Below are 12,465 nucleotides of genomic sequence, written 5' to 3'. Positions count from 1 at the left end.
AATAATAAATGGGAGTAATAGAGAGGAGTCCACATGCATCTAATCTATCCTACGTGCGCAACAAGTTGCTCCACACACAGCGTAGGAGTGCTGTGTGACTCGGTAGCGCAGAGCATCTTTTTGTGTGTCTTATTAGCACAATCAGCTTCTGCTGATTAAAATGATATGCAGCATGCCTATGTTCTGTGAGCAAGTGCGGGTGTATCTGCAAGCATTTCACTATGTTACAGTTACAGTCACTGATACTATAATGTAGTGTTTCGCGTGCAGATACACCAGCACTGGCTCACAAAACATAGGTATGCTGCACATCATTTTAATTAGCATAAGCTGCTTGTGCTATAAATTCGATTCGCTATATGATTCAGACACATTTGGAGGTAAAAAGTCACATAACAGATGCTACAAGGCCTGTTTAACATGCAAGGAGGCTGGATGTATGAGGACCCATCTGTATACTGTATGTATTTGTATAAATAACAGAATTCACACACCACCAAGTGATTTATTTTTAATACAGTAGTGAAGATTTAAAAGCTAAAAAAAAAAAAAAACCTCCCCTTCCATGATTCGACCCCAGACCCCCAAGGTGCAGACCTTAACCACTAGCCCACACACACTAGCCATGTTGAGAGCTGCACCTATCGTGTAAGTGATATGAAGTGTGCAAATTAAAGCAGGCAATGTGTACAATGTCAATAGTGGACTCAGCATGCGGCGGCATTGAATAGAAGCGAATGATGGTGAGCCATACAATGATTTCAGTGGAGTTTTATGCGTCTTTTTACCCATCTTATTAGCACAAGCAGCTTCTGCTGATTAAAATGATATGCAGTATGCCTATGTTCTGTGAGTGAGTGAGTGACAGGTGTATCTGCAAGCAATTCACTATGTTACAGTGTTACAGTCACTGATACTATAATGTAGTGTTTTGCGTGCAGATACACCCGCACTGGCTCACAGAACATAGGCATGCTGCATATCATTTTAATCAGCAGAAGTTGCTTGTGCTATTAATTCACACCGCTGTGTGATGCAGATGCATTTGAAGGTAAAAAGTCGCATAAGACGCTTGCACTACCAAGTCATGCCATATTAGTACAGTACACGTAAACACATTCATCACGTCTCAGTGCTTGTGACCAATGTCTGAGCCCATGAGACAAAATATATATATATATATATATATATATATATTTTAACAGTACAGGACTCACACACATACTGTACTGTTATTATTTAATACTTTATTACACATTCTTCTACAGCACTGATTCCATGGCTAAAATGCTGTACTATAGAGTACCGAATCACAGCTTCTGTCAGTCAATCATTGGGTGGTGATACAGAAAATACATTAGAAATCTAACGCATGCGCTGTGTAGTTTAGGAAAAGTGACAACTGTTGGACAAAAAGTTGTACTACATGATATGACTTTTTTCCAGTGCTACGCTATGTTCTGTTTCAAAACATTCTGTGTGGCGCAACTCAAGGCTATTGTGTGGTGCGAGATGCATGGCACGCTATATGGCTGTATGGAGCAACAAACTAGCTGGGCACATCTGTATACAGGTTGAGCCTCCCATATCCAAAATGCTTGGGACCAAGGGTATTTTGGATATCGGAATATTCCGTATCTTGGAATATTTTTATACCATATTGAAATGTTTTAGGAATAGGGCCCAAATCTAAATACAGAATGCATTTATGATTCATATATACCTTATACACATAGCCTAAAAGTAATTTTATCCAATATTTTCAATAATTTTGTGGTTCAAACAAAGTTTGTGTACATAAATGAAAGTAATTTATGTTTCATATACACCTTATACACAAAGCCTATAATTTTATAGTTTATGTGTAATAATTTTGTGCTTAAACAAAGGTTTGACCATCTCAGTCATGCTGAAAATATTCTGTATAATATATATATATATATACACACACACATACCAACATATATATATATATATATATATATATATATATATATGCAGTCTCGTCAAGAGGTTTGTTGCATATATATATGTATGTATGTATGTATGTATGTATGTATGTATGGCTTCTTTGGGGATATAAGGTAAGAACCTTTCAGGTTTCTGTTCTTTCTACACCTTGACAAAGGGGCGCATATAGCCCCGAAACGTTGGTTTTGATATTGTGAAGGATCACAATTAAATCTTCTTTGACTGACTCCTAGTGCCGCTTTCTTTTGGTACGTCTATGCATTCATGTAGCTGGCACAGGAGCAACTCGTCTGCAGTCCAGCAGAGTGCCGGTCCGACCCATTGCTGCTGATAGATATATATATATATATATATATATATATATATACACACACATACACAAATTTTGGGTGGAAAATAAAAATCGTTGAAAATGATCAAAAGCGATTTTTTTCCAGGACTTTACTATTCCACATAATTTGGGGTAAGTTAAAATGGGTGCAAGTATATTTTCGTGTCATAAAAACACAATTTTAAAAACTGTTAAACAACCGCCTGCTGCAACCACGTGCGATGTTTGTAACACTTGACACATCCATATCTCCCTCCGAAAAATCAGACCCAATATGTTAAAACCATTTTCAGGGATTTATTTTTTCCACCAAAAATTTGTGCACCCATTTTTCGCCATAGACGCAATTAATGAAAACATTTTGGGTTAATTTATCATTAAGGGAGATGTCCAAAGGGTTGTGAAAGAAATCCACATTTTTAGGCAAAAATAAAGATTTTGCATATTTTTTCTCCTGGTCTGGGATGGAGAAAACTTCTCCAGTTTCTTTTTCTCCATGTTCGCCATATTTTTTGGCGAATAATGACAGTCACACTTAGATATACAAGTGTCACATATCAAATCAGTGCAGTCTCGTCAAGAGGTTTGTTGCATGTTTTTGCAACCAAGGGCCTTATTCAATTAGTGGTGAAAAGTCTGAATCTGCAGAAAAGTATCGCGAATGACAACATTTCGCCAGGCATAAAGTTTCGCCTATGAATAGCAGGCGGAATAAAGTGCAGAATTGCGGTTTTGGGGTGCAAACCTCGGGAAACCCACTTGCACCCTTGGGACAGACCCCCAAAGATAAATTGTGTAAAAACATATTTTAAAAAGCCTTTAGAACACCCCAAAAAAGAACTTTCATTTTGGGGGTGAAAGTCCAAAGTTAAAAACTTAAAAACTAGCGAAATAGACTTCTGGGAGGTCCCCAAGTATGGGACAGATGTTTTTTTGATTGCAGGTGCTTGCAGCAGGTGGATTTTTAAGGTAATTAAAACTTCACTTTAGCAACTTAAAAATATTCTAGCACCCATTTTCTAGTACCCCAAATTTGCTGGGAGTAGTTATTTTCACATAAAAATACTGCTTAATGCTATTCTTCACCACTTGTGTTAATGCGCTAATTGGCACCAATTGACACAACTTAATAACCCCAAATACCTTCATTAGGGCTAATCGGGGGCAACTATAGTGATCCCCAATGTTTGTGCATCTTTTGGGGGGTGTCAGGCTGAGGTCCCCATTTTTGACAGAACTTTGCCTGTTTCAGTTTCGCCGGGTGCCGTTTTTGCGTCCTAATTGAATACGGCGAATAGTTGGAGCGTGCCCAATACTTTTCAGCATGCAAAACACGCGATGTAGGGGAAAACTCCACCATTCAAAAAAGTATCGCAGGTGCTAAACTAATTGAATACGGCCCCAAGATGATTCAAGTGAAAAAGACACAAAAGAGTCGCACGGGACCTGGTGCGCCAAGAAGGGCTGTTTGGTGAGACTGAAGCAATAGTTTATGAGACCACTTCTGTATTTTAACATTTTGACACATTACTTCAGAAACTCTCAGGCTAAGGGTAGGATTGTGTTAGTAATTCAAGTTGTATTACCAATGCTTCAATTTATTTAAAAATTGAGGCAGCAATATAAAATGTGGATAACAATAGATTTTAAAAGCTGCAATAGATTGTGATTACTTTATATCTTTATGTTTTGTATATTGAGCTGAAATTTGATTACTATTATTAAGACACACACGTCTGTATTAAGAATAGCAATACATAAAATGTTGTAGCAAAAAGCAAGCAACTCATTTTGAAGGTGATATAAAATATAAATGTCATATATAACAAAACACCATCATTTGAATAAAAAATAAAAAAATAGGTTGACATTTTATCACAATTTCTAAGCCAACTCCTCGGCAAAACAAGAAAAAAAATGAAATCAATTAATAACATTGAGATAAAAATAGCACAAACAAAACTCAAACAAGTATTGAGGAATGTACTGAATACTTACAGTCTAACCAGAAATGGATGGTTCACTTCTTTCAAGACAGATTTTTCATTGTGTACGTGCTGTTCTTGTTTAAGACGAATGACATCGGGAATGCTCATTACTTTTAGTGCAAAATAGTGCATGGCAGTTTTCTCTTTCACTAAATGAACCCTACCAAATGTCCCAGTTCCTAAAGAAAAAAGAAGAAGCAGGATTAGAGTGACCCTATTATGAAACAAATGAATTGAGTGTTGCTAGTGTGTAAAGTAAAACTGAACATGATCGTCATGTATTCTGATGTGTTTCTATTCAAAATATACCTGTTTCAACCAACATATTGACATACGCTTTCAAAAGCAAACCTGCTGCAGAACAGAACTTAGCATGTTTGCAATAAAGTAGACAGCAGACTATTCATTTCCATAGCACTATTTTGTATGCTCTCATTTATAGCACATCTCAGAAAGGACTCGGGAGGTCAGCTAACCAGAAGCGCTCACCCAGGGCATGACCCTTTTTTGCTGTGATTTTGTACTATTAATAGAAGAAGAAAGAAAATGTACGGCTATATTTACCAGCACTGTCACTAACGCTTAACGTCACAACTAAATGTAAAATGAGGAACTTACTTTCTCCGCTTTAGTTTAATATTGATCATCGTGTTAAAAACGGTCTATCAAACTATAACTTGAATAATGAAAACCATCATTTATGTTTTAATGTTTTACTACCTGCTTCAAGTTATTTTTAACACATACACACACTAATAAATGTGTGTGTATATAAATATATATGTAAATATCTTTTCAGCAGGAACACAAGTCCTGAACTGCTCATTAACTATGACAATGTCCTTGGCTAAAATGTATTGTCCATAAGATATGTTTTATTTTGAAGTCCCTTGAGTACATTCTTTTCTAAATACTAAAATATATATATATATATATATATATATATATGTATATATATATATACACACACATATATGTATATGTGTGTGTGTATATATATATATATATACACACACACATATACATATATGTGTGTGTATATATATATATATATATATATACACACACACAGTATATATATATATATATATATACACACACACATACATACATACATATACACACACACATACATACAGACATACATGCACACAGTACATATTATATATATATATATATATATATATTTACACACACACACGAGTACATATATACAGTGCATCCTTAAAGTATTCACAGCGCTTCACTTTTTCCACATTTTGTTATGTTACAGCCTTATTCCAAAATGGAATAAATTAATTTTTGTCCTCAAAATTCTAAACACAATACCCCATAATAACATGTAAAAAGTGGGCTGACTCTGCTGTCTGCTGACGGAGTGTAGCTGTGGTGCTGGGTCTGCACTCATACTTCACAGGTGATTTCCCTGCCTGCACAGCCCTCCTCTCTTTGATTCCTGTTGCTGGCAGCCTCTCTGCACTGTTCTCCACTGCCTGCTGACCTCTGAACTGGTGCTGGGGTCTTTACATCCCTGCTGTTCCTGTGGTATACATTCATTCCTGTATCTGACTCCTCTGTCCTGTGGAAGTCAGTGATTTAGAACAAATGGGAAAGAACTCCCAGCAATCGGCCGCTCCGCGGCTGGAGAGATTTTCCTGTTCTGGAACTGGTGGGGCTACGGGATCCAGCTCTTCATATACTCTGTTTCATTCCTCTGAACCCTCCTCTCTGCCTGCTCCTCCAGAACCTCCTTTGGAGCCTGAGATCACTATGCATAACTTAATGCAGGCATTCACTTCTTCTGAGAAAACGCTGTCTGGCAAGATTTCCGAAGTTCATGTGGAACTTTCCCTTATCCGTCATGATATGCAGACGATGCGAGAACGTGTTGATGAGGCCGAAACTGGTATTTCAACATTAGAAGATGTCACCGCTCCGGTTGCGGGAAGGATTTCGACTCCAGAGTCCCAGATGGCAGCTTGACGCTCCAAAGTCTCTGATATTGAGGGTCTCCTTCGCAGAAACAACGTCTGATTTGCTGGCCTACCCAAGAAGGCGGAAGGTTCTCATCCGGAGAAGTTTTTTGAAAAAATGGCTGGTGGACACCTTTGGCCGGGAAGATTTCATCGCCCACTTTGCGGTGGAAATGGCACATTGTGGACCTCATTCAGAGTCGGTCCTTGCGGCCGCATGGACGTAAGGGAAAAGGGGCCGGATATGCAAATGATGCACTCGCAAGTTGCGTCCTTAAGATCGGATCGTTAGCTGGCCGACCAAGGGGAGGATGCGGCCGTAAGACAAAAAACACGCCCCCTTCTCGTACGCATTACACGTCATCTCCGGCCATATAAGGATTAATCAAGACCATCGGTAACCATCGGAACTGGTCGTAGAGCTTAGGGTTGACCATACCCTCTCTTAAGCACTACGATCAGGTCAGTGTACAAACCACCCATGTCACGTGTGCCATGACACTACTTTGTTAATTATGCACTCCCATAAAACGCTGTTCGCATAATTAGGCACGCCTGCGTTCGGATCTCCACTCCCCCGTTTTCAAGCACCTTCCCCTGTTACCACCCACAAACGCCTCATTCTGTCACTCAAACTACCGACCTGGCTATGTTCAAGGAGAGAGAAATTTCTGATCGTAGCAGGTAGTTTGCGCACGCGCATTGCGAACTTTACGCATGTGCAGTTTAGCGAACATCGGTGGCCTACGACCGTGCGCCTCAACGACCGACTCTGAATGAGGTCCTGTATCCCTACAAGGGCTCTTCCTCCTAGTTCTCCCCCTCGCACATTCATCGCCAAGATCCTGCATTTCAAGGACAGAGATGCGATCCTTCGTCTGACTCGTCTACGTGGTTCTTTGGAATACAATGGGAATCGGGTAGCTGTGTTCCCGGACTTTTCTATGGACGTCCAGAAGTCTAGGTCCCAATTTGTACAGATTAAATGTCGTCTACGTGATCTGGGCCTCTCCTATGCCATGTTGTTTCCTGCCTGTCTGCGTGTGGTGGCTGATGGACGATCGAATTTCTTTGATTCCCCACGTCAGGCTTCGACATGGCTGGATCTTAGGGGCCGTCCCGTGTTCCACGGTATTTTAGAAACCATCCCAAGGCTGCAGGGACCAGTTCTGGTTTTAAATATAGGTGGAAAAAAAAACGTGGGGATCCCCCTATATTTAAGACCAGCACCAGACCCAACTGACTGGGGTGTAATGCCACAGCCCGGAGACCCAATCACCGGGGCTCCAGGTCCAAACCATTAGCACCCCAAATCGGTCAGCACAAACCGATGATCTCGGGGGGAGTCAGGGACCCCCCAAAGAAGGGTCCCCCCTCCCGAGCACCACAGGCTTAAGCTGAAGCCCGGGGCTCTTCTCCATACCCCTGATTTGGTGGGGGTATGGAGGTAATGGGGGGGCCAAATAATGTAAAACTATTGTGCTTTACAGTGGAACTACAAGTGCCAGCATGCCTGCCATTTTGCACTTGTGGAACAAGTGCCAGCAGACATGCGGCACCTGTAACTTCACTGTAAAATAAATAGTTAAAAAAAGACAAAAACACACACCGTGACAGTATAACTTTATTACACACACCTACTTACCTATACCAGATGTGTCTGTCCCCTTGTCCAGTAGAATATCCTTAATGAATGGCTCTGCAAAGAAAAATTCATACTCTCCTATATCCTGGCGCTGGTCTCCGCAGTAATCCTGGAACTTGGCAAAACAAAAAACGAGTTTACACGACCCACGCAACAACTATCAGTATGTGTGTTGCCATATATACTGATAGCTCCTGAATGCCAGCTGACGGAACATGCATGGAGCTGGCACATCCCGAGAGCCAATCAGCAGCTGCGCTGACTGTAGAGCGGCCGCTGATTGGCTCCGGCTACTGACAGTTCCCGCGTGGGCGTGTCACACCAATAAAATAGTAGTGGACACACTCACAACTAATTAAACACATAAAAGAGCATAAACAAAGCATTCTATTAAGCAAAAAAAAATTAATGTTTAAAATAATGAAGGGGTTGGTGATCAGATAGAGGTTGGATGTGATGTGTGACACTACACACCATGTGCATTCTCAGGTGTATGCACAATTCCTCAAAGTCAAGCACAGGTTAATTTTTGAGGCACCTGTCTGAGGACTGTGGATTGGGCGTGAAATGCTCAAGGGGGACAAGTAAATAATTGCAGTTTATAACTGACTTGAAAAGATTTATGGATAAACTGAATGCATAGGTCATGCTGCAATATTTATTTTTGGGTTAATATTAAGACATTAGCTTCCAAAAATTATTTACTTTGCTTCCGACATTGCATGTCTGTTTACAATTACTGGACATTATACATATGTGTGCCGTAAACACACCCGCCAAACTGTAATGCCATAAAGCAGGTGACCTATGGCGAGCTCAGGGAGGATAGAAACCTCCAGTGGAGCTGAAGGATTGCTTGGAATGTACAAGAACATTCTCCTTCTACAATCCAGACAACAACAAAGCCACATAGGAGTATATAGAAAGCCTGCCACTGCTATGCTTTGGTTGGGGATGCAGTTCCTTAGTTTGAAATCAGTGTTTCGTAGTCTCCAAACACACATTGTGCCACAAATCCCCATGTTTGTCTCATCTTTCATTTTAGCCTCAAAAATCTTCTACGTTCTCATCTATCTATATAACATCCTTCCACAGACTTCTGGATCAATCAGGAATAATAATGCTATACTGTATATAATCTCAGACCCTCCAACCCTTCCAGCAGGTACACAATGCTCTGCTCCTGGATTTCCCTCACAATTTAGGATTGCAGGAACCTGTGTTGAAACACCCTTCTCATCAATTAATCAGTTTATCACAGGTGGCTGCAATCATAAATTAAGATGGAAGCACAAGAGTAGAGCTTTGTGTACCTGCTGTAAGGGGTCATGTTGGAGGGTCTGCAATCTACTATATTTGCACAACAACTTATTGCTTGTTTTATGGCACTTATGTAAGCAAGCCATATGTATGGACTAAAGCTGGCCACACACTAGACCAACTTACTTCCAACCAGCCAACTAGTTGATTGGTTGGAATGAAAATCTGGTAAGGTATGAAAAGAAATGACATCAGCAATTTGCTCCCAAACGCCGGAAAATGGACAAAAACTGTTGTTTGAACAAATTGTTTAGATCATTTAACAAACTTGTCTGAACGACCATTTTCATCTGTTTTCTGGCATTTAGGAGCAAATTGCTGATCATCATTTACTCCCATTCCTTACCAGATTTTCATTCCAACCAATCAACTAGTTGGATGGTTGGATGAAAGTTGGTCTAGTGTGTGGCCAGCTTAAGAGCACGTTTTTGATCAATTATGCGGCTAATTTTATGAGTATATATTTTATAGCTTTTAATCATTAAGCGCCATATCCAATTAGACGCAATAAAGCGAAAACTTAACATCAGTGAAGTTTTCACACACTTCGGTGCTTTTGGTGCGATCTTTTGGTGCCTTTTGTCTATGCACGCTGCCAGTTTTCGCACTAACATTACAAAAGACGCAAAAACACATTCACACGAAAACGGTTAGTGGAGTAACCTGTTAAAAGTAAAGCAAGATTTGGGGAAATCTGTCTGTACCCCATAAAAAGGCTGACTGACATAGGAAATCAATTTAGAAGTGTAATAGTGGACCTAATAAAAATGTTTGGGGTTCTTAAATTTGGTCAAATGGCTGTTATATGCATATTTGTGTAACAGTGGAAAAATTATAAAAAGCTATTTTTGGGGGCCAAAATAAATGCTGCAGTTAAATTAGGTGTACTTGAAAATGGGTGCATGTATATTTTTGAGTCAAAAGAGTGCACTTAAATACACCTGGTGGAACCACCTGTAATGTTTAAAACACATGTCTCATCCATACAGCCCCCCCAAAATACCAGACCCACTATTTTAAACCCATTTTCTAACACTTAATTTTTTCACCCCAATAATGGACATCATTATTGCCCAAATTAAGCTAATTAAAAAATTCTTTATGCCCAATTTGTCATTAGGGGCAGTGTCCAAGGGGTTCTGAACCAAGTCTCCACATTTTTAGCCCAAAATAGGGGTTAAATTGCACAACTTTTCTTCTGCTCTGAGATGGTGATAATTTGCTGCTGTTCTTCGTCTATAGAGAGAGATTTGCACGACATCGAAAAGTTTGCATTGCCGAAAATCTTTTGCAAAAAAAAAGCGGCTTTTCGGGTCTGATTGGATACGGCCCTAAATTTAATATAGATATGTCAGTATTTATCACTAGGCAAGTCTCCTTAATTTACTATGGGATAGTTAAAGAATGAGTGCTTTACAGTAACCAGTCATGTTAAGGTACAGTTATGCTATTTAACATTTGTGCGTTGTGAATCCTTCATGTAATTCTAAAGGTGCATACACACACAACGATGTAAGTAATGAACGATTTTCGTTCAGTTATTCCTTTGAAAAAGTGAACGAAAATCGTTTTACAAAGTAGTTGGTTTTACTTTACTTAATAAATGATTTTCTGTGTGTTGAAGGAAAAATGTTGCAACTTCTACTGAAAATCGTTGAGTTGGCCAGTCTGACTGAACTACAATCGACAAACGTGAATGCGCATGAACGATAATCATTCATCGTTTTACAGAGGAATTTTACAATAAACGATTTTTTTGAACGATAACGACGTCATTATCGTCACATCGTTCAAAAAATCGTTGTGTGTGTGTACGTACCTTAATACATGAGGATGTGCACCTTCAAATCTGCCATGCATATTTAACAGTGTACTGTAGGTTATTTAGCAATATCCCTAGTCGACAATAGGGCTGCATTTCCAGCTGACATAATGCTGGCTGTTTTGCTAGTAAAACATGTTTTATAGAATCATTATTACAACACAACTCCCAATGTCTGTCTGTTTATTTTCGAGAGCTCAGGGAAACTTGGTGGCAGCTAGACAATCAAGTCTGATGAGTCTATAGAACAAACATTTATACCCCAATTACATTTTCCATACTATAGTGACTCATTGGTTTAAGTTTTATGATTCTTCATAGGATTATGACATCCTGAAGAACATTTAATAGAACAGTAAAAACTAAGCAAAACAGAAACAATAATACACAACTTGGTAATATTCATAAGTGATGTTCTTATAATAACGCCTACCACAAGTTTTAGCCCAATAGAGATAAAGAAGAAAAATATATTTAATACCATTTGTAAAAAAAAAAATAATCTCATGTGTACCTTAGTAAATGTAAACAATTATGGTTTTCACCATATTAAATAATATTATCTCCATAGTCCAGAAGTTGACAACTGTTGCCCATTCTGCTGACGGAACAGGCCATCAGAGATAAAAGGCTTCAAAAAAACAAGTTCTAGACCTGTAAAGTCAAGAAGTCTGTAACTAGAAAACAGAATTACAATATGCCTAGAGTATGCACTGAAGGGGCAAAAGTCATGGGATATAAACAGTATGTAAAGGTCATGATAGGTGGTGCTACTTACTGTGACATCTTGGTAATGCCCAGACCTGCATCAGTTGTAATCTGACATCTCATGAGTCAGTTTTTAACACCGGCTAGGCTGCTCATGGCGAGGCGATGTGAATTATCAAAGTTCGAATGGAGCATGATAGTGGGTGCAACATGCAAACAATGAGCGAATTCTGACCTCCAGATGAAGAACGACGCATGTCCAAAAGATGATCCTGGTCATTAAAATCCCATTAGAATGTCAAAGAGAGATCAACTGTATAACCCCACATTGTTTAGATACTTTTAATCTTAAAAATTCTAAATTGTAGTGGGAACACATCTCCAAATGAGGCTAAAGCAGGCCTGCCCAGATAATCTTGTTTCATATCCGTACAGCTTAATGACAAATCTCCATAGAGAAAATTACGTAAAAATCAGAAATCAACTACATCTTGGATGCCAAGATTGGTTCTCTGCACCATACTACAAGAAAGGTTGCTATAATATTGGATCCCTCAGTCATCTCTATGTTTAATGCCATAATGTAAATGGCACCTTTACCTAAATGCATGCTAGAAGGTAGAATAATGGTGAGGGAAAAAACCACCATAACTGTGTAAGTTGCAGACTTTTCTCACTATTAATCAACAATATAAAAGTTTACATTA

At 39.2% G+C, this 12,465-nt stretch overlaps 1 protein-coding gene across 1 annotated transcript in view; it reads right to left on the bottom strand.

The window, feature by feature from the left end:
- PRKX (protein kinase cAMP-dependent X-linked catalytic subunit) overlaps nt 1-12,465 on the bottom strand; it is a 199,074-nt gene that overhangs the window by 55,780 nt on the left and 130,829 nt on the right. The window contains exon 2 of the mRNA XM_088451658.1: nt 4,301-4,469. Coding sequence (XP_088307784.1) covers nt 4,301-4,469 — 169 coding nt within the window. The remainder of the gene's footprint in view (nt 1-4,300; nt 4,470-12,465) is intronic.

The sequence above is a fragment of the Taudactylus pleione genome, unplaced genomic scaffold (assembly GCF_031769625.1).
Source record: "Taudactylus pleione unplaced genomic scaffold, aTauple2 ptg000026l, whole genome shotgun sequence".
NCBI lineage: Eukaryota > Metazoa > Chordata > Amphibia > Anura > Myobatrachidae > Taudactylus > Taudactylus pleione.
This window is presented reverse-complemented; position numbering and strand designations above follow the sequence as displayed.